This window comes from Prionailurus viverrinus, chromosome D4 (assembly GCF_022837055.1).
Source record: "Prionailurus viverrinus isolate Anna chromosome D4, UM_Priviv_1.0, whole genome shotgun sequence".
Classification (NCBI taxonomy): domain Eukaryota; kingdom Metazoa; phylum Chordata; class Mammalia; order Carnivora; family Felidae; genus Prionailurus; species Prionailurus viverrinus.
In genome coordinates, this window is record NC_062573.1 from 77,665,137 (window position 1) to 77,687,263 (window position 22,127).

The following is a 22,127-nucleotide window of genomic DNA, read 5'->3' on the forward strand; positions in this document are numbered from 1 at the left end:
CAGGGAGAAGCTGAAGTTCCCAGGGGTGTACTCACTTACTCACCCAACTGTCAGGTTGTAGATCCAGGATCAGAACAGACAGAAGTCCGTCAACTCTGAAATCACACTAGTTTGCCACACTGCCGAATATACAGATACTGGTTTTTATCACTGAGTATCACATGGCATTATAATACTCCCTTCTCGCTTTCCTAGGAAAAACAGATGATGTTCTGAACGGAGATCCTGACAAGGAACAGAAAGATCCTTACTTTGTGGAGACCCCCTATGGTTATCAGCTGGACTTAGACTTCCTCAAGTACGTGGACGACATACAGAAAGGAAACACCATCAAGAAACTCAACATCCAGAAGAGGCGGAAGCCGTCGGTGCCATGCCCGGAAAGCAGGGCCGTGCCCGGTCAGCAGGCTGTGTGGACTTCCACGGAATCCCTCTCGTCCTCCAACAGTGATGACAACAGGCAGTGTCCTCACTTCCTGGTAGCCAGAAGCCACGTTACGTCGACTCCCATCCCAAGGCCCCCTGCCCCTCTGGAGACCTCACCCCCTTTCCTTACCGTCCCAGAAAGTCGACAGCTGCCACCGCCCTCCCCTCAACTCCCAAAGCACAACCTTCATGTCACCAAGACGCTGATGGAGACCCGGAGGAGACTGGAACAGGAGAGAGTCACCATGCAGGTGGCCCCGGGTGAGTTCCGCAGGCCCAGGCTGGCCAGTTTTGGAGGCATGGGCTCCACGAGCTCGCTCTCCTCCTTCATGGGTTCCGGAAACCACAATCCTGCCGCGCACCAGCTTCAGAATGGATACCAAGGCAACGGCGAGTACAGCGGCTATGCCCCAGCCGTGGCCACCACGTCGTCCATGGGGAGCTCCATCCGCCACAGCCCCCTGAGCTCAGGGATCTCCACGCCAGTGACCAACGTGAGCCCCATGCACCTGCAGCACATCCGCGAGCAGATGGCCATTGCCCTGAAGCGCCTGAAGGAGCTCGAGGAGCAGGTGCGAACCATCCCCGTGCTCCAGGTGAAGATCTCCGTCTTGCAAGAGGAGAAAAGACAGTTGGCCTCGCAGCTGAAACACCAGAGAGCGACAGCCCAGAACGACGCGTGCGGTGTGAGGAAGCGGTCCTACAGTGCGGGGAACGCGTCGCAGCTGGAGCGGCTCTCCAGGGCCCGGCGCGGTAGCGGCGGAGGTGAACTGTACATCGACTACGAGGAGGACGAGATGGAACGCGTGGAACAGAGCGCGCAGAGCATCAGGGAGTTCCGGCAGCTCGCGGCAGACATGCAGGCCCTGGAGCGGAAGATCCAGGACAGCAGCTGCGAGGCCTCCTCGGGGCCCCGGGAGGACGGGGAGTGCCGGTCCGTGGCTGTGGGTGCCGACGAGACCATGGACCGCGTGGTCGTGTACCGCAGGGGCTCCGCGTCCCTGAAGGACGCCGCCGTCGGGACGGCCACCGAGTCGAGGAACTGTGGGGTCGGCGTGACAGAGGCCATGCTTGGCGTGACCACGGAAGCGGACAAGGAAATAGAGCTGCAGCAGCAGACCATAGAGGCCTTGAAGGAGAAGATCTACCGCCTGGAAGTGCAACTGAAAGAAACCACCCATGACCGCGAGATGACGAGACTCAAGCAAGAGCTGCAGGCCGCGGGGTCGAGGAAGAAGGCGGACAAAGCCGTGACGGCCCAGCCGCTGGTTCTCAGCAAGATGGTGGAGGCGGTGGTGGCCACCAGAGACCAGACGGCTGGCCATCACGTGGACCTGGCGGATGCCTGTGTCGGGAGCGCCGTGCAGATGCACAGCCTGGGCGTCTCCTGCCGGCCCCGTTGTGAGAGCAGGCTCGTGGGGCCCGAGCTGCCCATGAATTGGTGGATTGTCAAGGAGAGGGTGGAAACGCACGAGCAGGGTACTGGGAGGTCCGTGGAGACGTGCGACAAGAGCGTGGGTGTGGAAATCAGCGTCTGCGAAACGGGCAGCAACACGGAGGAGTCCGTGCACGATCTGTCGCTCCTCAAGACCAACCTGAATCTCAAAGAAGTGCGATCCATCGGCTGCGGGGATTGTTCCGTTGACGTGACTGTCTGCCCCCCGAAGGAGCTCACGTCCCGGAGCGTGAACACGGAGGCCGCTGGCCAGGTGGAGGCTGCTGTCATGGCGGTGCCTCGTACCGCGAGCCGGCACACCAGCACGGTTTGGGAGCAGGTGGACCGGGGCACCAACACCGAGGTGGTTACCCTTGCGGAATCCTGCACCAGCACTTCCCTCAGCACTTTGGACAAGCAGACCAGCACTCAGACCGTGGAGATGCGGACGGTGGCCGTAGGAGAAGGCCGCGTGAAGGATGTCAATTCCTCCACCAACACACGGTCCATCGGAGTTGGAACCGTGCTCTCTGGCACTTCTGGGTTTGACAGGCCGTCGGCCGTGAAGACCAGAGAGTCAGGCGTGGGGCAGATAAATATTAATGACAATTATCTGGTTGGCCTCAAAATGAGGACCATCGCCTGTGGCCCTCCGCAGTTGACTCTGGGGCTGGCAGCCAGCAGGAGGAGCGTCGGCGTAGGAGATGGGCCTGTTGGCGAGGTCGCGGAGAGCCCCCTGCCCCAGGCTCCTGCTGGAATGGTGACCGGCTTGGATCACTACATTGAGCGTGTCCAGAAGTTGCTGGCTGAGCAGCAGACACTGCTGGCTGAGAACTACAGCGAACTGGCAGAGGCTTTTGGGGAGCCGCACTCGCAGATCGGCTCTCTGAACTCGCAGCTCATTAGCACCCTGTCCTCGATCAACTCAGTCATGAAGTCCGCAAGTACGGAGGAGCTGAGGAACCCTGACTTCCCAAGAATGAGTCTGGGTAAAGTCACAGGTAGGTGGGTTTCTGAGGGAGCCAGGGAGGAGGGAGGGTGGGAATAATAATGTACTTCCAGGAGGTGTGGGTCTTTTTAATTGCTGGAACTATTTTTTTTGGAACCGTGGAGAGAGCTTTAGAATGGTAGTGCGTAGCAGGAACACCCATAAGCAGCAAGAATCAAAACCCAGAAACAGCTCTGCTGATTCTCGTTGTCTGATGGTTTCACTGGCCTCTGGCTGAGGACTGTGGCCGGGAGCAGAAAAGCAAGCTAGCGTTGGCTGGCCTAGTGGCTGTCTTCTGGGACGCACCGGTTTGCTACGACATCTTCTAGTTACTTACTTGCTCATTTTATACAGGACAGCCTGAAAAAGTCCCACAGTTTGTAATCATAGTTACCTGTATGTGATCAGTGACACATACTGGCGTAAAATGTTTCTCATTAAAACTTTTACCAAGGTATGGAGCGCCTAGGTGGCTGTCAGTTAAGTGTCCCACTTTGGCTCAGGTCATGATCTCGTGTTTGTGGGTTTGAGCTCCACATCGGGCTCTGTGCTGACAGCTCAGAGTCTGGAGCCTGCTATGGATTCTGGGTCTCCCTCTCTCTGTCTCCCCCACCCCCACCTCCCCATCACGCACATGCTTTTTCTCTCTCTCAAATAAACAAACATTAAAAAAAAAAACTTAAAAACTTCTACCGAGGGAGAGCGATTCCATGAATTCACTTGCTAATTCAGCAAGTAATGATTGAATTCCTACTCCATTCCAAGCACAGTTAGAGGCTTCTGTCGTCACAATGCTTACTTTCCTGTTGAGGGCACAGGCAATAAACAGTAGACCTGAAGGATGTCAGGTGATGATCCGTGCTATGAAGAAAAGAACTCCAGTTATAGGGATAGTGAGTGGAGATGGTTGGGGCCGGGGGGGGAGGTGGGAGGGTGGGGGGGAGCTCTTGGAAATGGGGTGGTCCAGAAAGGCCGCTCTGATAAGGGCGTCCGCAGCCCGAACTCAGAGAAGAGAGCCTTTCCCGTGGTTCATTTTGAGAGGTGCTTACATTTTTGTCTTTCCCCTCCTCTCTTCAGGGGGATTCCTGCTCACCCCAGCTTTTCTTTAAATTGAAACTAATTGAGAAATTACCCCAGAAGGTTTTAGGACATACGGTATTTCCCAGCAGGCCTCGTTAGAAGGACTTCCCTTTGCCATGTGTCTCTAATTGTGCATCTTATCATCATAGGACAGGGTTCTGTTCCTGGTTTTCCAGCTCTCTCACACCAGCATGATCTGGGGAGACAGAGTCACCCTTCTTTACCCTTTATTTGTAAAATGGGAACAGAAGGGCACCCATCCTGTAAGGCTGCCTTTGTATTCACTGCGGGCACACGGTGAGCCCGGGATAAGCCTTTATTGTCATTGGTGATGGTGTTAACCGTGTGTGTCCCGTGTGGCTTCTTTTGTTGACACGCTGAACTGTATTTGAGGTTTGGAAAGCTACTAAAAACACACTCTCGGGACGCCTGGGTAGCTCAGTCGATAGAGCGTCCAGCTTCAGCTTAGGTCATGATCATGCAGTTTGTGAGTTCAAGCCCCGCATTGGGCTCTGTGCTGACAGCTTGGAGCCTGGAGCCTGCTTCAGATTCTGTGTGTCTGTCTCTGCCCCTTCCCTGTTTATGCTCTTTCTTTCTCTCTCTCTCTCAAAAGGAAATAAAACATTAAAAAAGAAATTTAAAAAAACCCACACTCTCTGACCAATGCTTCAGGTAAAATGAATGTTAATGCCTCAAACGGATTGTATGGTGTGCATTTAATTTGATATGAAAACATGTATTATAGACTGAATTGTAAGTAAACCATTAACAAAAATTTTTAATTCTTTGTTTCCCTTTACAGTCAAAAGAGTAATGATTAAAATAGGCTGAAATAGATTGCTTTTATGTGTTCCTATGTTTTCACTTTCAAACCTGAATTAATGTTAGTTTCTAGTAAACGTTCTATGGAAGAGATAGCTTATCATAGAAGAAAAAAAATGAACATGGCAATGACAGCCGATGTGTGGGGTTTTTGCCTTTTAGAATCAAGCCTAGTAAATGTACAGAGGGGTCATTTTAGAGTAAATAGGATTAAAATGATACGTGGACTGAAGCAGTCTTAAGTAACTAATAACATGTTTGTTTCTACTTCTTTTTAAAAATCATGATGTCAGATGTGAAGTCAAAATAAAACTCTTAAATACCTCCAGACACAGATGGTACAATGCATCATCCATTATAAGAACATTTTCCTGCCAGCTTCCTCCCTCCTCCCCAAACTGGGGTTTCTATTTCACATTCCTGCCAAAAATATTTAGTTGTACCCTTGCAGTCACCCGCCTGACACCGTGAGCATCAGGAACAGGGAGAAGGTTTTGACATCCCTGTTTAGATCTGACCCCGCAAACGAACACCAATTTAATCAGCTAAAATACAGGAGACCTACAGCATTTGAACAAAAGTATGAATCTTTTTAATAGCACTTATTTGGTCATAGTGGCAGCTCCCTCCCAGCACACAAGAGCAAATTTAAAGTGCTTCTGGGGGCGCCTGGTGGCTCAGTTGGTTGAGCATCCGACTTGGGCTTAGGTTGTGATGTCGTACTTCATGAGTTCGAGCCCCGCTTTAGGCTCTGTGCTGACAGCTCAGGTCCGGGAGCCTGCTTTGGATTCCGTGTCTCCCTCTCTGCCCCTCTCCTGCTTACACTCCGTCTCTGTCTGTCTCTCAAAAATAAATTAAATGTTAAAAAACATTTAAAAATAAAGTATTTCTGTAATTCACATCACATTTGTCTTCTAAAGTTCTAGTGAAGAAGGAGTCCGGTTAGGGACTCACCCAGAGCATTAAGCTTCTGTTACTCGTTATTGTTATATGGACTGAAGATTAAAGTAGCTTGTTACAGTAGAGCTTTTCAGCACTTGCAGGCTGTGAAGAGTGAAGACGTGTCAGAATCACTGGGACTTACCGCAGGCTCTGTAGGATACAGAATATTGTTCACGCCCAGTCTAGAATACATTTCATGTAGAGCATAGGCATTTTTTCCCCCAATGAAAACAATGTGGAATTTGAGTTTGACATCACCAAAAGAGCATAGAAATGATGCCTTACATGAACCTAGTACTTTACTTTAAGAAGTTAAGTTTGGCTCTGAAGCCGGACATTCTGCGTTCAGATTCTTTGCTCAGCCACTAGGACAATTTGTCTTTGTTCCTTCGTGGGGTTGAAATGAAGATTTAATGAGTCAATAGGAGGAAAGCTTCTGGAATAGTCTGCAGCACAGAGTGTAAATGATCAATAAATGCTGGCTGTCATTGCTGTTTTAGTACTTCCAGAAATGGAAATGTAGATACGGAACAAGTGGCCCAAATGCAAATTGTACAAATGGCCTTTTGTTTCTAATCCAAGTTTTTGTCTTCATAATTCTGGCCGTCACCTTCTTCCCTCAATTATTATGCCTCCCCAACGAACAGTTTTACCAAGATAAAGATACCGGTAACAATGGGAAAACACAAAACAAACAGAATAAGTGTTCAATTCTGAGTCGTTCAGAGTCTGCGTAAAAGCTAAAGCTAAAGCCTAAATTGAATTTTGTGTATTCGTGCCCAGTCCAGAGACTTCTCCATTTTTCTAGGTCGGAGATTGGAGGGCATCACTTTTTCACAGTGAAAGAACATTCTTTTTTGTAGCCCCATAATGCCTAACGCCCCGATTCAGTTTTTTAAAATTGTAACTGAAATATGTGCTCATAGCAAATTAACAGTTCAGGAAGAGCACAAAATAAAAAGGGAAAGTCTCCTCGTGCTCTCTTGGGGTGACCCCTTGTGTGGTTGGTGTATACAGGTGTGTATGTGTGTGGCTCTGTATTTTAGAGATGTAATTTCTTAACAAAAGTTGAATTGTACATACTCTATTTTTCACATAGAAGGTCACCAACATTCTTCTAGGATTCAAGAGACCTTGTCATAATTTTGACGCAGCCGCCATTTGTTGATGACCCAAGATGTTCTGTAAAGCACTTTTTTTCCTCAATGTGTCTTTTTGAAAATTTTAATTCCAGTGTACTTAACATATAGTGTTCAAGTAATTTCAGTTGTACAATATAGTGATTCAACAATTCAATACATTATTCAGTGCTCTTCATGATAAGTGTATTTTTTTAATGTTTATTTATTATATTTTTGAGAGAGAGTGAGCAGGGGAGGGGCCAGAGAGAGAGAGAGAGAGAGAGAGAGAGAGGGAGACAGAGAATCCCAAGGAGAATCCGTGCTGTCTGCACAGAGCCTGGTGCAGGGCTCAATCTCACAAGCCGTGAGATCATGACCTATGCTGAAATCAAGAGCCGATGCTTAACTGACTGAGCTACCCAGGTGCCCCAATAAGTGTATTTTTCATTTGCTTCACATATTTCACCGTCCTCCCACCCACCTCCCCTTTGGGAACCATCTGTTTTCTATATTTAAGAGTCTGGGTTTTTTTGGTCTGTCTCTTATTTTGTTTGTTCATTTGTTTTGTTCCCTAAATTCCACGTGTGAGTGAAATCATATGGTATTTGTGTTTCTCTGACTTACTTCACTTAGCATTATAGCCTCTAGCTCCATCCACGTTGCTGCAAATGGCACGATCTCATTCTTTTTATGGCTGAATAATATTACATGCTGTACATAAGCCACATCTCCTTTATCCAGTCATCAGTTGATGGACCCTTGGGCTGTTTGCATAATTTAGCTGCTGTTGATAGTGCTATAGTGAACATCGGGGTGCGTATATCTATAAAGTCCTTTTTGATTGCTGGTAGTGTGAGTTTCATGTACTTCATATTTTGTCTCTGAGCAAATACAAACAAAACTCTAACAGTGGAACTTAACTGCCTGCCGCGATTCACAGAAAACTCAACTCTTATACTCAGAAGAACTGCTTTAAAAAAATTTTTTTAATGTTTATTCATTTTTGAGAGACAGCACATGCACACGAGTTGGGTAGGGGGAGAACTGCTTTTGAAATCAGCTTTGTATTTGAACTCTTGGGTTAAAAAAAAAAAAAAAGTATGAACTTGAAATCATTCCCATAACTGTGAAAGTAATTTTGTAGAAGAGATCTGAGCCAAAGCAAAATCGGGGAAATAAAGTCGTCACAGAAGTAACTATTTCTAGTTGGTTTTATCTTAGCTCAACTAATACACCATCTACTTGTCCTAGGTCTTGGGGTTTTTTTTTAATCGCAGTTTTTTAAAATAAGTGTTACCAGAGCGTCATGTAATCCAGACAAAATGTTTCTGAAACCCTGGGGTGTCTGATGGCATGATGGAGGGAAGGTCCTGCTGACCCGGAAGTCTGAAGAGCTGACCCGGAAGTGGCTGCTCGCGAACTTGGAAGTATCGGTTGCGAGAGGAAGCCAGGAGGCTGCCATACCCTCCGGTGTCATGAGAAGTTTGGATTCGGTTTCTCTCGCTTGATGCCCTTTGAGCAGAATTATTCTCTTAACGTACCTCTTCGCCAGGCTGCCCGCCCATCAGATTCAGCTGGGAAACTTTTTTTCTAAAATTCATGGGTTTCCTGCTGCCTCCCACCAGCACCACCCACCGCCTGGTGGTGGCCACCCAGGCCCTGTTTCAGGGAAATGTTAGAATAAACAGCCTTAGAGCAAGGCCTCTTAATCTGGGGGCCATTGCTTCATGAACTGTTTTGTGTTAGGAATTTTTGTGAAGAAACTGCGTAATTTTTCTCAGATCCTCAAAAGAGGTAGCTTACGCTCAGAAAAATTGAAACTGCAGGTCTGGGACATCTGTTACAAACCTGGCGCTTAAGTACTCCAGCCCTAAGGAAAATCGTTTATAAAGGTTTAAAATCTGTCTACCACCTTTGTGAACCCATCAGCTGACACGTGTTTGAAAATCTTACCCTCTTAAACTGATGCTTTATTATTTTAAACGGGTGCTGGTGGAATGGACAGGGAACTCCTGAAACAGATACAAGTTTATTTTAGCCTATATTCTGAATCCTAAAATACGCAGTTCATTGCTGGCCCAAGCATGCAGATTGGTAGTTTTTGAGACCTGAAGTGAGTTCTTGGATGTTCAGTCGTAAACGATGAAGTGAATATGTTGATATTGGACAGTCGTCACAGCTGTTCATTCTTCCTCCAAGCTACTAGTAGCTACTAGCTACTAGTTCATACTTCCTCCAAGCGGCTAGTTATTAATATCTCAGTAAAGATGCTTACAGCCTGCCCTGCCCCCTTGTCTGTTCAGGTCAGTTGATAGCCATCCATTCATTGCCAGCTCTATGCAAAGTGTGTAAAGTGGTCTTTGCCTTAAAGAACTTGCACCCAAATGATGTAAAGTGGTCTTTGCCTTGAAGAACTCGCAGTCCAGTTGGGAAGCCAAGATATGTATTCCAGAAATATGAACGATCACCTATGGCGCTGTGTGTTAGCCACCAAATAATGTTCAAATAGAAAGATGCTCCAAGGGTTCAGCTGCAGTCAAGTCGTCTGTGGCTGGGGGAGGAGATGAGGTCCTTGGCTGTATCTAGAAGCACACACATGCTTAACCCAAGTTTAGTCACTGCAGCCTGTCAGTGTGGGTTTTCTGGGTCAAGTCTTGGGATGGTGTGTAATTAAATGTGGGTGGGCTTGTGGTGAAGGAGAATCCGATTTTTCCTCCACTCTAGCATTTTAAGTACCCACTTTTAGATACATTCGTGACAGCTGTCTGGAATGTTCCCAGGGAGATATTAAAATGGCCCTAGAAATTTTTAAGCAGCTCGGATCCTTGAAGCTCTCCAGTTCAAGTTGACTTTGTTGGTAGCCCCATACATTGGTCTTTAGGCAGGGTTCCGAATATTGAGCCTCATTCAGAACGGGATTGCCCTTTTTCCTCTATCAAAGATACATACCTTCCCCCAAAAGTAGTATATACAAAAACAAACAAAACAACAAACAAAAACCCAGGTGATCCTTCATGAATAGTTTCTACTAATTTCCCCAAACCAGTATGTGGGCTGAAAAGGGTAAATTTGTGTTCAAGCTTCTTTCTTTATGAAAAAACTAGACATATTCAGATCCCTTTGAATTCTTTGTTTTACTTGGGGAAAATACCTAGATGATGGCATGGCCTCCATAATGATTCAGACATTTCAGGCCTTCTTCCTGACAAGCTCAAATCAGAATGTTTAGCTGAAATTTTAGCAAAATAACATGTTTAATACCTGGCCACAGTGCTCACAGTTGCATTTTCAGAACGCTCTTGGCATTGTAAATGAAAATGTTGGTTGGCATGCAGAAGAATTGGAATATTTTAACAGCAATTTTTTAAATCAACTTTATTCTTTAAAATCAGTTGTCTAACAAATATACACATTGCTCTGTGCCAAGAACTAATATAAATTCTAGATGGAGAAATGTCACGGAGGAAACTGGAGAGGGTGATCTTGTTTTAAAAAAAAAAACAACACTCCTCCAGCTCTGTTTTTCATTAAAAGATTTCTCTTTTAAAATCGTTTGCTTTCAGCATTTCTAAATGTTACTTTCTAAACATTCTCAAGTCAGGAACATGCAGAAAGTTTTCTCTTTAATAATGTGACTTAGTTTTCATTATAGTTTGCCTTAGCTAGTGGAATTATCCATATATTAAATGCTACATGTACTTTAGAATTAGAATTAATATTTCCAGGTGTTCTTGTTTTTCAGAACCTTGAGATTTCTGTGACTCGCTGTGTTTTAGTTACCACTCTTCTGGTCAAATCATCAAATGAGGTTCATGCATTATTGGCATTGATGGTCATTATGAGTTAAAGACTGAAGCCCAGCTGCCTCCCCGCCTGGTCCCTAAGTCTCCAGGGGTGCCTCCCGTAGGAACCATTGCCACCTGGTGGGAGTTTTGAGCATCTAGGCCCCAGTGCTGGAATTCTGCAGGTGTTTTGTGGTTACTCCTGTCGTTTTGCCCATGTTGTTGGGGTAGCATTTACTGGTAGTCATGGACTTCTACAATTAATGGTCCAGAACTATTAAGTAAACTCCACTAATTCCTAAGAGTTCACATGGTCCAAGTTGATGGACTAAATTAACCAGAGGAAAGTCTAAACTCTTGTGTTCAGCAGTCAAGTTTGTTTTTTTTAAGTTTAAGCTCTATGCCCAAGGTGGGGCTTGAACTCGTGACCCTGAGATGAGTTGTATGCTGTGTGGATTGAGCCAGCCAGGTGCCCCTCAGCATTCAGGTTTTGTACCCATTAATTTAATTCAGTGGTTCTCAATCCTGGCCGCACATTAGAATCATTTGAGGAGCTTTTAAAAGGTACTAATAAATACTTGGGCCCACCTACAGATAGTTCATTGTGTATTTTTTACTTATTTATTTTTAAATATGTATTTTTGAGACAGTGAGAGAGCACACAAGCAGGGGAGAGGCAGAGAGAAAGAGGGAGACGGAGAATCTGAAGCAGGCTCCAGGGTCTGAGCTGTCAGTGCAGAGCCTGACATGGGGCTTGAACCCATGAACCGTGAGATCATGACCTGAACCGAAGTCAGATGCTTCACCGACTGAGCCACCCAGGCACCCCTCATCATATCTGTATTTTTTTAAAGCCCCATCCGCAACTTTGGTGATTTTGAAGTGTAGCCAGGGTCGAGGCTGTTGAATTTTATTGTTCTCTGTACTTTGGTTTTCTTGGCTGCATCTTTCCTGCGTTGTACTTGAACACAGCAGTCATTTGTCAGCCTTGTGCTGGTGCGCCTGTCCTTGTGTGTGCCCTCTAACTACCATGGGTCCTTATCAAGTTCGGACAGTTGTTTATGGGTCATTCAAGAGCAGCCAGAGTTTCAGCCCTCTCTGAAAAGCATTTTCTGGCCATAAAAGTGACACATTCCTTCCGGTTTCAGCAAATGAGAACTAGTTTAGCATTTAATGTTGTTCTTTGCCTTGCTGATTAGTCTGAACAGAACCCCCGTGACTTCCCATCAAATGATATAGGCACTTGCTGGAGGCTTTCCTTTCCCCAGCATTGTTCTCAGCCCTGAAGGGGACAGCAGCTAAGAGGATAGCATGGAGTCAGGAGCTGGCGTGCTCCTGGACGAGACACGTGTAAAACAGAGGACGGGCATACTTTGGTCTGGACGGTCGAGCTCTGCAGGACTTTGAGGGAGAAAAGAGACCTCTGTGGGATAGCACCAGAGGAAAGAGGCTCTAGAAATAGAATCCTGGCGAGCCTTGAAAGGTGTTCAGGTGGTGAAGGTCGCTGAAATTCCAAGCCTGTAGAATAGTCTAGTAAAGAAGGGCACAGAGGTGGGAGTGATTACATCACATGAGCACTGTGAACACCTAGAGGGTAGGAATAGTTGAGCAGTAGAACTCCCACAGGCAAGATGAAGCTGCCTGTTCATTACAAAGGACCCTCACATGCCCACCTGAGGGCTTGGCCCTGCACGGGAGAAGTTCTCCGAAGCCCTTGTCTACACGTCTGAGCTCTGGTGAGAAGGAGCGATGGCCTCTGGTGGGCGGACTGTCCACAAAAGCCGGCATGGGCAGCGTGGATTTTCTCCATTGTTAGGAATGTCCTGTATCTTCCGGAGGAAAGTGGTTACGCAGGTGTATGCATGTACCGAAACTCGTCAGACTACACAGTGGTGCATTTTCTTCTATTGAAATTATACCTCACGTTACAAATATTTTTTGAAAGATGTGGTTAAAAAGAAGAAAGAAATCTATGGATCCCAAAACTTAAAAACCAGAGTAGCCAGTGGAAATTTATGACAAAGACTCAAATTCAAATACCTTATGAAAGTTTTTTGAGAGACCATCAGAGAAATTTGAATACTGAGCAAATATGCAATAATCTTTTTAAAAAAAAATTTTTAATGTTTATTTATTTTTGAGAGAGAGAGTGAGAGTGAGGGAGGGGCAGAGAGAGAGGGAGACACAGAATCTGAAGCAGGCTCCAGGCCCTAAGCTGTCAGCACAGAGCCCGACACGGGGCTCAAACCCACGAACGGTGAGATCATGACCTGAACCAAAGTCAGACACTTAACTGAGCCAACCAGATGCCCCTGCAGTAAGCTTTTGTTTAAAATTTTTTAGATTTGAAAGTTTTAATGCTGTAATTATTTTTAAGAGCCCTTTATTTTAGGAACGTATACTAAAATAGTTATGGATGAGAGTGGTAAGCCCTCTAGTTTTTGCATCCCAGTAATCCTGAGTGTGGGTGGAGGAGTCTAGGTGAGGCCAGGTAGCTCCCACGGTTGTTGAAGCCCTTAATGGGCACGCAAGGATTTGTTCTACTGGCGTCTAATGTTGTATGTGCTTGTGGTTTCAGTAATAAAAAACTGTTGGTTGGGGCGCCTGGGTGGCGCAGTCGGTTAAGCGTCCGACTTCAGCCAGGTCACGATCTCGCAGTCAGTGAGTTCGAGCCCCGCGTCAGGCTCTGGGCTGATGGCGCCTGTTTCTGATTCTGTGTCTTCCCTCTCTCTCTGCCCCTCCCCCGTTCATGCTCTGTCTCTCTCTGTCCCAAAAATAAATAAACGTTGAAAAAAAAAAAAATTTAAAAAAAAAAAAAAAACTGTTGGTGTATTTGCATTGTAAAAGTCCTCACTGGTTCTTGAATAGGAGCGTGCTTAGTGAGTGTTTGTCCAGGAAGAGTGTGCTGGCACTTGGGGATTATAACTGCTGAGACGTGGGAGAGGTGACTGCAGTAATTTCGCAGCAGTGATGAGTGGGGTTGGAGAAGGAGGGACAGAGGCAAACGCCCTGCGTTGTTTACTTCACTTAAAGTAAGTCAGAGGCGCTCTAGACGTTTCCTGTTTAATGTTGGGGGAGCACATTAGGTCAAAAGGGCGCTAAGTATGATTTGGAGGGCTGCATTCAATGTTGCCTGTGTATGCAAGGGAAGAAGGTTTGTGGAGTCCCCGAGGGAGGCCCCATGACCGCAGAGCTATAGCAGAGGGCACTGGTGCTGTTGATTCACGGACAGAATTAGGAAACGTGGGTTCTGGTCCAGCTCCGAAGTCAACAAATGTCCCTGGCTTTCAGAATTCTTAGCTTGGATAAATGACAGTTAAAATTGAGGTGGTAATGCCCCACTGTGACTATTTTGCCTCCCTCCACTTTTTTTTATTAGGGGGTCATTGTTTTAAACCAGTGCTTTTGAAAGTGGGCCACCTGCATCAGCGTCTCTTGGGACAGCACCGTGGAGATGTCAGAAATGCCCACCACTGGGCCCCATCCCAGTTCTGCAGAATGATGTCACAGCAGCAGGTGCTTGGGAACCTGCACTTTAACAGATATCCCAGATGATTGGTATCAACAGTGGAGTTTGAAGAGAACAGTTGTAGAATCTATCATGGTTCTTTTTTTCCTAATTGACTTAGAATACAATCAGTATTTAAATGTTTTTTCTTCTAAGGATCTAAGGGATTTCACAGCTTGAAGAGAGAGAAAGTTGTGATCAAATTCTTAACATAGCACATTGTGGGTAGATTTAAATTTTTTATTTGTATTAGTAAATTAGGTTTACAACACATAATTTAGGAAATAAACAAAATGAAGAAAAAATTGTAACAACCTATAATTCTTTGGCCTTGGAAAATAAGTGTTAAGTAGGTTTATTCTAGATCCTTCCAGACTTCTTCTAATATGTATACGTATAATCATTCACCAAAATAAGTTTATTTTCTCTGAACAATTTAATAACTTATTTTTAAAACTCACTAACACACTGGGGCACCTGGGTGGCTCAGTTGGTTAAACGTTCAACTCTTCAGCTCAGGTCATGATCTCACAGTTTGTGGGCTCAAGCCCCGCATTGGGCTCAGCACTGACAGAGTAGAACCTGCTTGGGATTCTCTGTCTGCTTCTCTCCTTGCCCCTTCCTCAATTGTGCTGTCTCTCAAGATAAAATAAAGTTAAAAAAAAAAAACTTCGCTAATACATTATGCTCATCTTTCTGTGCTAATAAATGTCCACCCACGTCAACATTTTTTAAAATTGTTTTAAGTTTATTTGAGGTGGGGGGGGGGGCAGAGAGAGAAGGGAGAGAGAATCCCAAACAGGCTCCGCACTGTCAGCACAGAGCCCGATGTGGGGCTCGAACCTACAAACCATGAGATCATGACCTGAGCCGAAACCAAGAGTCAGGTGCTCAACCTACTGAGCCACCCGGGTGCCCCTCTGCACCAACACTTTTAATGGCTGTCTAGAATTCCTTTGTGTCAACATACCAGAGCTTATTTCACTGGTTTCTTATTGGCATACTGCGGTATCTGCCTCTTCACTGTTTTACTCATGCAGACAATAAACATCCTTCTGTATCTTTTTGTACCTCCTTAGGATAAAATTTCTAGAAACAAATTGCTAGGCAAAGCATTTTCTTACTCTTTTCTTAAAGTGATTTTGAACAGGGACGCCTGGGTGGCTCTGTCACTTGAGTGTCCGACTTTAGCTCAAGTCACGATCTCAGGGTTCTTGAGTTGGAGCCCCACATCGGGCTTTGTGCTGACAGCTCGTAGCCTGGAGCCTGCTTTGAGTTCGGTCTTTCTGTCTCTCTACTCCTCTGCCCACTCAGGCTGTGTGTCTCATAAAGGAAGGAAGGGAGGGAGGGAGGGAGGGAGGGAGGGAGGAAGGAAAGATTTTGAACACAGTTAATAGTCACTCTAAAAAATGGCAAGCACAGGGAAAAGTTAACATCTGCATAGCTTCCAGATGTGTGTATTTATATGTATTTTAATAGAATCACATATGTAGACTTTTATCTGCTTTTCTTATTTAATCATATGTTGTAAACATCTTTCCTTGTCAGCCACATTGAAAATACTGTGCTATGCCTGTATACGTTAATTATGTGCAGTCATTTAACCACATCTTCTGCTTGAGTCCATGAACAAATATTAGGCACTCCAAATACACAAAAGCAGTGTAGTCAATGTGAGGAGAGAGAGTTGATTTGAACGGTTTCGTGCCCTCAGAATACTCACAGACTAGAAGGGAGTCTTAGACGGTCCCAGGAATTATCTGGCGCCTTGTCTTACTACAGATCCTGTAAGAGAGTCAGCGAGGTCAGGGAAGGCTCAGGAGAGGGGGTGATGGAGGGCTTGACCCTGGGAGGGGGGAGGAAGGAGCATTCCTAAGGTACAAAGTGCTGTCAGGAGAATGAGAGACGCCCACTCTCAGCATCCCAGTGACTGGGCTGCAGTCCTCACCTCCACAGGGACCCCGGGCATGGTGGGAAACCAAGGTGGAGAGGAAAGAAGATGTGCCAGCTTGTGGGTGGCCTAGAATACGTGGCTAAACAGGGTGGGCTGTGTTTCCTGAGCAGAGGGGAGTGTTTTAGCTTTGCTCAGGTGCGTTTGAGCCGGAATGCCACCGGGACTCCAGGGGCCGGGCTGTTGCTCTGTAGCAGTGTGCCCCAGGCGCGTGACGGAGCAAGAGGGCAGTCAGCATCCTACGCTGCTGGCTCTTCCCAGGCTGGGTGATAGCAGCCAGGTCAGGAAGAAGGGAGGGAGGTGGAAGGACAGGCCCCCGGGCGGACCCGGATGTGGTGATAAAGGGAAGGTTGAGGGTGAAGGCGGCCTTGGGGTTTGAGTTTGGGCAGCTTGCACGGTACTGCCATATATGCAGAAAGAAAATGCAGGGAGAAAAGTCCTTGAGAAGACGATGAGTTGCATAAATCTTCAAGAAAAAAAAATTGAACCCACTTCGTTTGGTCCTAACATCACACACTCGTGCACCCGTCTCCTTCCTGACAGGCAGTAGTCTGGAATACCCCTGTAAGTGCGGAGGCCTTCAGTCAGGAGGACCGTTCAACACCCAGACATCCCGGCATGAGCAAGAAGCAGGGACCACGGAAGGGAGACCCCTCGGCAGCCAGGACACCTTCCCCTCTCAGGAAAGCACGCTGTCTCCCGTGAACCTGACAGACGACCAGATAGCCGCCGGCCTCTATGGTAATTCCCCTCACTTGGTCCCTCTCAGCCACAGGCTTTTGGGACCGGCATTGCCTGCGTTCCAGTCTGGTGTCAGTGTGCCTTCTAGATTGACCTGGAATAACCACTGACCTAAGAACCAAACGTTAGGAAGGTAGGCCTAGAATATCTTTTATGAAGATTTACCAAAGAAAGAGGTGTGCTATCCCCAAAGAAAACTCATCTAATTTTGTGAATTATGAAATATTTTAAACACCATTTCATTCTTCCACAGTCTGGCAGGCAGCAACTTTTCCCAGATCATCTCAGCTGAAGGAAAAGAATAATAACAATCCCTATTTTAGTGCCTAAGTGATTTTTGAGGCCCACATGAGATACAGCGTCACTTTATACAGTGAAACCTGATACAAATGCTAGTTGTCATTGCTTTTGTTATGTCTGGAAGTACTAATGGGTTTTTTTTTCCATTAAAAAAACTTGAAATTATTTTCTTTGTATGCATACATTTTTTCCATTGGATTCTGTGCAAGTTTCTCATATGTACATGCCAAGATCTAGATTGACATAAATGTGGTGAAAAACCAAACATACGTGAGGAGAGATTTCTTGTTCGCTTAACTTGTGTGCATATGAGTTATGTTAATTTCGATCGCCTCGATTCCTTTTTTCACAGTATGTACCAACAGTGAAAGCACGCTGAAGTCGATCATGAAGAAGAAGGATGGCAACAGAGATTCAAATGGAGCAAAGAAGAATCTGCAGTTTGTTGGCATTAACGGAGGGTAAGGAAGATGGGGGTCCGAGCATCTCTCCATGGTCTGTCTGTCTACTTTGCCTCCTCCCTCCTCGAGTCCCATTCAAAGGTGGCTAGTCTGGGCTGCTGCCACATTTTGGTGATGGAAGATCCCCTCAGAAAGGTGCAGTTGGGCTTCTGTTCTCTCCTCTTCTCGCTCTCTTTAAGGATATGCCACTCACTCTTGAAAGGACACCTGACGGAGCTGAGCTATTGACATCTTCTCACCTCTGATCTGAAACCGGTAGTCTTCAACAAAAGCAGCAGGCAGCAGGTGTCCCGCGGTGTTGGCCAACTTGTGCTTACCTGTATGAGACTCAGAAACACACAGAAAGAGGCGAGAGAGCATCACTCCACGGGCCGGTGATGGCCGTCCACTCGTTGAGAATGGGCTGTTAGCTCTCCGTGCATACAAACAAAATTGTAGGGCCTTTCGCTTGATGAGTAATCCAGCCGTGCGTCACTTCTTGACTCTCTAAATAGAGTGTTTATTAGCTGTTTATTCTTTTTTTTCTCATTGAGCCAGATAAGTAGTGCAGCCAATTTGTCTTCCTACAGTTGAATCAGAGCAGCTAATCTATGAATCCATATATGGCCTCGACAAGAAAGCAGTAGGGCAGTTATTGGAGGTAATATTTATAGCAAAGTGTACCGTAGAGATTTAACTTAATGAGGCCTGTTTTCTGAATCTTTGAAGTCGTATTGGGTGATGTGGCCCAGGAGGTCTTGGAGGACATATGGACCAGAGAAACTATGGGTTACTTACATAATCGGTTCACCGTAACACTGGTACAGTTAATGAAGCAAAACAGGAAGAATGTAAGGGAGAAGAAAAGGCACAGAAAAAAATGAACCACTGCAGACCTTAACTTCTTTCATGAAGTTAAGTTTCCTTTGATTTCTACTAAGCCAGAGGTGCTGTATTTATACATATTTTTTCCTACAAGTGTATAATGATACCGATTGGGAACCCAAGTTATCCCTTTTAAGTCAGAGCCCATTCAAAACCACCAGATTTTTAAATAGAACTTACTTTGAACTTCTAAATGCAGGGTCTAAAACCACTGGTGAAATGTCCGGAGTCAGTTAGCTTTCCCTGCATAAAAACTTCTGTCACGGGGTCTTTCCGGGCACGCCTTGCATCTCCTGAACTCCCAATTGCCACCTAGGTATGAAACAACTTCAAGTGATGATTCCAGCTCAGATGAAAGCTCTTCCTCCGAGTCAGATGACGAGTGTGACGTCATTGAGTATCCTCCTGAGGAAGAGGAGGAGGAAGAGGAGGACGAAGACACTCGGGGAATGGCGGAAGGGCACCATGCAGTTAATATGGAAGGTTTCAAGTCCGCCAGGGTGGAAGATGAAATGCAGGTTCCAGAATGTGAACCTGAGAAGGTGGAAATCAGAGAGAGGTGTGGTACACTCCCCTCCCCTCCCTAACCTTTCCCACGTTCAATGTGCTTGGGCAGAAGAGTTGTCCGGTTAGGAGATTTTGCAGTTGTAACTATTGGTTTGGTCTTTCTGACCCCCAAAGGAAAGCTAAACTTCATCCTCAAAGGTACAACCATCGCGTCTGCTGCTCATAAATATAGGTGGAGGGGGATAAGTTCTAGGTCTCTCACAGGAGCGGCAAAGGGAAGGGCTCCTCAGCCTGTCACCTTTGTTTCCTTTAAACCTATTCGCGATGGGGCGCCTGGGTGGCGCAGTCGGTTAAGCGTCCAACTTCAGCCAGGTCACGATCTCGCGGTCCGTGAGTTCGAGCCCCGCGTCAGGCTCTGGGCTGATGGCTCAGAGCCTGGAGCCTGTTTCCGATTCTGTGTCTCCCTCTCTCTCTGCCCCTCCCCCATTCATGCTCTGTCTCTCTCTGTCCCAAAAATAAATAAATGTTGAAAAAAAAAAATTTAAACCTATTTGCGATCTAATTTTATATGTGGAGCCACTGTCCACAGAACTATTAAGTGCCACTGAGGTTTCCATTGTTTGGACAACCCACCTTATATTTAAAGGCATATCAGAATTTTGTGTGGCCAGCACATTTCTTTCAAGGTTTCAGATTATATCATTAGCCATTTTTCTGGATACTGGTGTCAGTATTGTTATGGTAACATCTCCATGCATAAGAGGAACAGTGTTTTAGCCTCAGGGACCACATTCACCGTAAAGATGATGTAATCAGTCACGTGTCTATATTTTGTTGCTCAGTGAGTGATAAGGAACACCGCAAGAATGGGTTTGGGAATATCCTGAACAGCAGCTAAAATATCAAATAAATACTCTGATTGAAACGTATTTAACGATGTAGCAGATTTTACAGACTGTTATCAAATAGAGAATCAATGCTTATAAAACAGGAGAGACTAGAACAGATGGAAATTTCAAGATGGTTTTTCCACTGTGTGAAGTATAAATAGAACATTTCACTAAACTTCTATTTAATTGTGCAAATGGAAGTTTAACTACATGAATACGAGGTAAGTGTTTCTAGTTTATATTTCCATGTATTTTCACGTGGCTCAGGATCTTATCATCTCGATTTTTTTTAACAGCTTTATTGAGATATAATTTGTGTACCATGTGTCATGCAGTTTTTAAGTTGATATTTTCAGGAGTGTTCCACACTTGCAGAGTTCACAGGTGTGGTTTACTGGTCAGCATAACGGATATGTGGTAACACAGACTGCATCAACCTCTTACGATTGAAAATATTTTTGAGAACTTAGAACAGAAGGAGGGAAAAATCTCCAGATGTTAGTCCATACTATCATAAAGGCCAAACAGGTGAAGCCAAAAGCTCCCCGTATGGCCAGAGCTGAGCTCTGGCTGGACACACTGGCTCTGTGCAGTGGCTTCGATGCTTGGATGCCTGGGGACGCCTGTGTGACCTCCAGGCAAGCACCTTATACCACCACGACCTGCTCCAGGTCAACTTGGGGCCTCTTGTGTTTTAAAGGACTGTAGAGTTGGAAATAAAAATGTCTTTCCTTTTGTGGCCAAACATAAGCTCTCTTTTGTCTTGTCCCCTTTTAGGTATGAATTAAGTGAAAAGATGTTATCTGCATGCAACTTACTGAAAAATAACATAAATGACCCCAAAGCTTTGACCAGCAAGGACATGGTGAGTCTTCCCTACAGACACTCTCCCCAGTCCGTACAAAGGACCCGAGTGGACCCCATTGTGAGGGTGTCTCTAGCCTGCCCTGAGCTGTTGTCACTCGTGTGCCTTTCCCCGAACTATTTCTCACTCGTGTATGCAGAGTGGGCCTCACGCCCATGGAACGGAAGGCGAACTGCAGTCAGGCGTCAGCTTTCTACAGGTTCTGCTTCTGCTCACAGAACCTTGTCATGCAGGGAGAAGAGTCACCAGAATTTTTTTTTTTTTTTTTCAAGTTGGCGTGTGTTTTTCAAAGCAACCTCTCTGGGCCGAGGTCAGCATTCCTTCCAATTATGAAACTGCGTATTAAGTTCTGATGCGGAATTCAGGCAGCCACTATTTTTAAACTTAGGAGTGACTGTACTTGTCATTGTCGCACACTTTGAGAGACTTGGAAACACGCGGCAGAGAAGCTGGGGGTCGCTTTGGGCACGTGAATGGCCCAGCGCAGGACAGGTGAGCGTTTCCGTGGCGATGGTGCCTCTGCTACCACGGCCGAGCTCGTCGCTCCCTCGTGCGTTGGTGACGTCTGGAGGTGCAGCTCGTCTCGCAGTCAGACTGGCCCTCTGATGGACACTTCTCGCAGCACAGTGAGAAAAATGTAAATTCTCAGTTACGTTAGATACAGTTTGCATTTGAATATTTGCATCTTGTTCATGTGAAGTTTTATGCTGCATCTGTCAGCAGCCAGCGAGAAAGTTGATTTCTGAGTTTCAGAGGATTATAAAGTTATGAAACCAAAATGTTAGAACAAGAAGGGACTTCAGGGGCTGCCTAATCCTGGAAAGGCGCAGTTTTCATCATGTACAACACACACAATCTGAAGAAGACCTGGTGACAGCCATCACAGGCATGAGAGGTCCCTGGGCGTGCACACCTGTGAGGCCACTGTATTCTGGTCTATCCTGTCTTAACTGAGGCCCTAAAGACTATGAGATTCATCTAGAGCTAGTTAACTAGCTACTAGTTAGTACTGGGGCTAGATTTTACCTGTGTCAAGTCCTGGTCCGTGTTTTATTTCTCCTCTCTGAATCCTTTTTGTTAAATTATGTTTTCTTCACCCATTTGTTTATATTGCTATAGAAACTTAAATTTATCAGAGCCAGCTGTGTCTTGACATTGAATTAGTGTGCTGAGGAAGGAGCACGGCGGTGATGTTTACAGAAGGAAATACTAAATAAAACCCCTGACCTAGAGGGATCACAGAACCACATGTTGAACTCCATCAGCATAAACTAAATCCCTGTCTGTGCTTCAGTCACAAATAGCAAAACCAGGAAACGTCACTGCAGTGTTAATATTTCCCACAAGGTTTAACCTAAACTTAAAAACTGGTGCTTCTGGACCCTAGGTCTTATAGCCATAATAGACTTTTTCTTCTACCATTCCCAAAATACTGATGCTGCGG

The 22,127-nt window shown here is 45.9% G+C and overlaps 1 protein-coding gene across 4 annotated transcripts in view; it reads left to right on the forward strand.

Annotated features, from left to right (window-relative positions):
* The window catches only part of KANK1 (KN motif and ankyrin repeat domains 1), a 203,887-nt gene that overhangs the window by 172,222 nt on the left and 9,538 nt on the right, over positions 1 to 22,127 (forward strand). For 3 of the 4 annotated variants that reach the window (XM_047830508.1, XM_047830509.1, XM_047830511.1), the window contains 5 exons: positions 196 to 2,862; positions 16,599 to 16,796; positions 17,449 to 17,557; positions 18,738 to 18,980; positions 20,596 to 20,683. In XM_047830508.1, coding sequence (XP_047686464.1) covers positions 196 to 2,862; positions 16,599 to 16,796; positions 17,449 to 17,557; positions 18,738 to 18,980; positions 20,596 to 20,683 — 3,305 coding nt within the window. The remainder of the gene's footprint in view (positions 1 to 195; positions 2,863 to 16,598; positions 16,797 to 17,448; positions 17,558 to 18,737; positions 18,981 to 20,595; positions 20,684 to 22,127) is intronic. The other variant, XM_047830510.1, reaches the window with a different exon arrangement.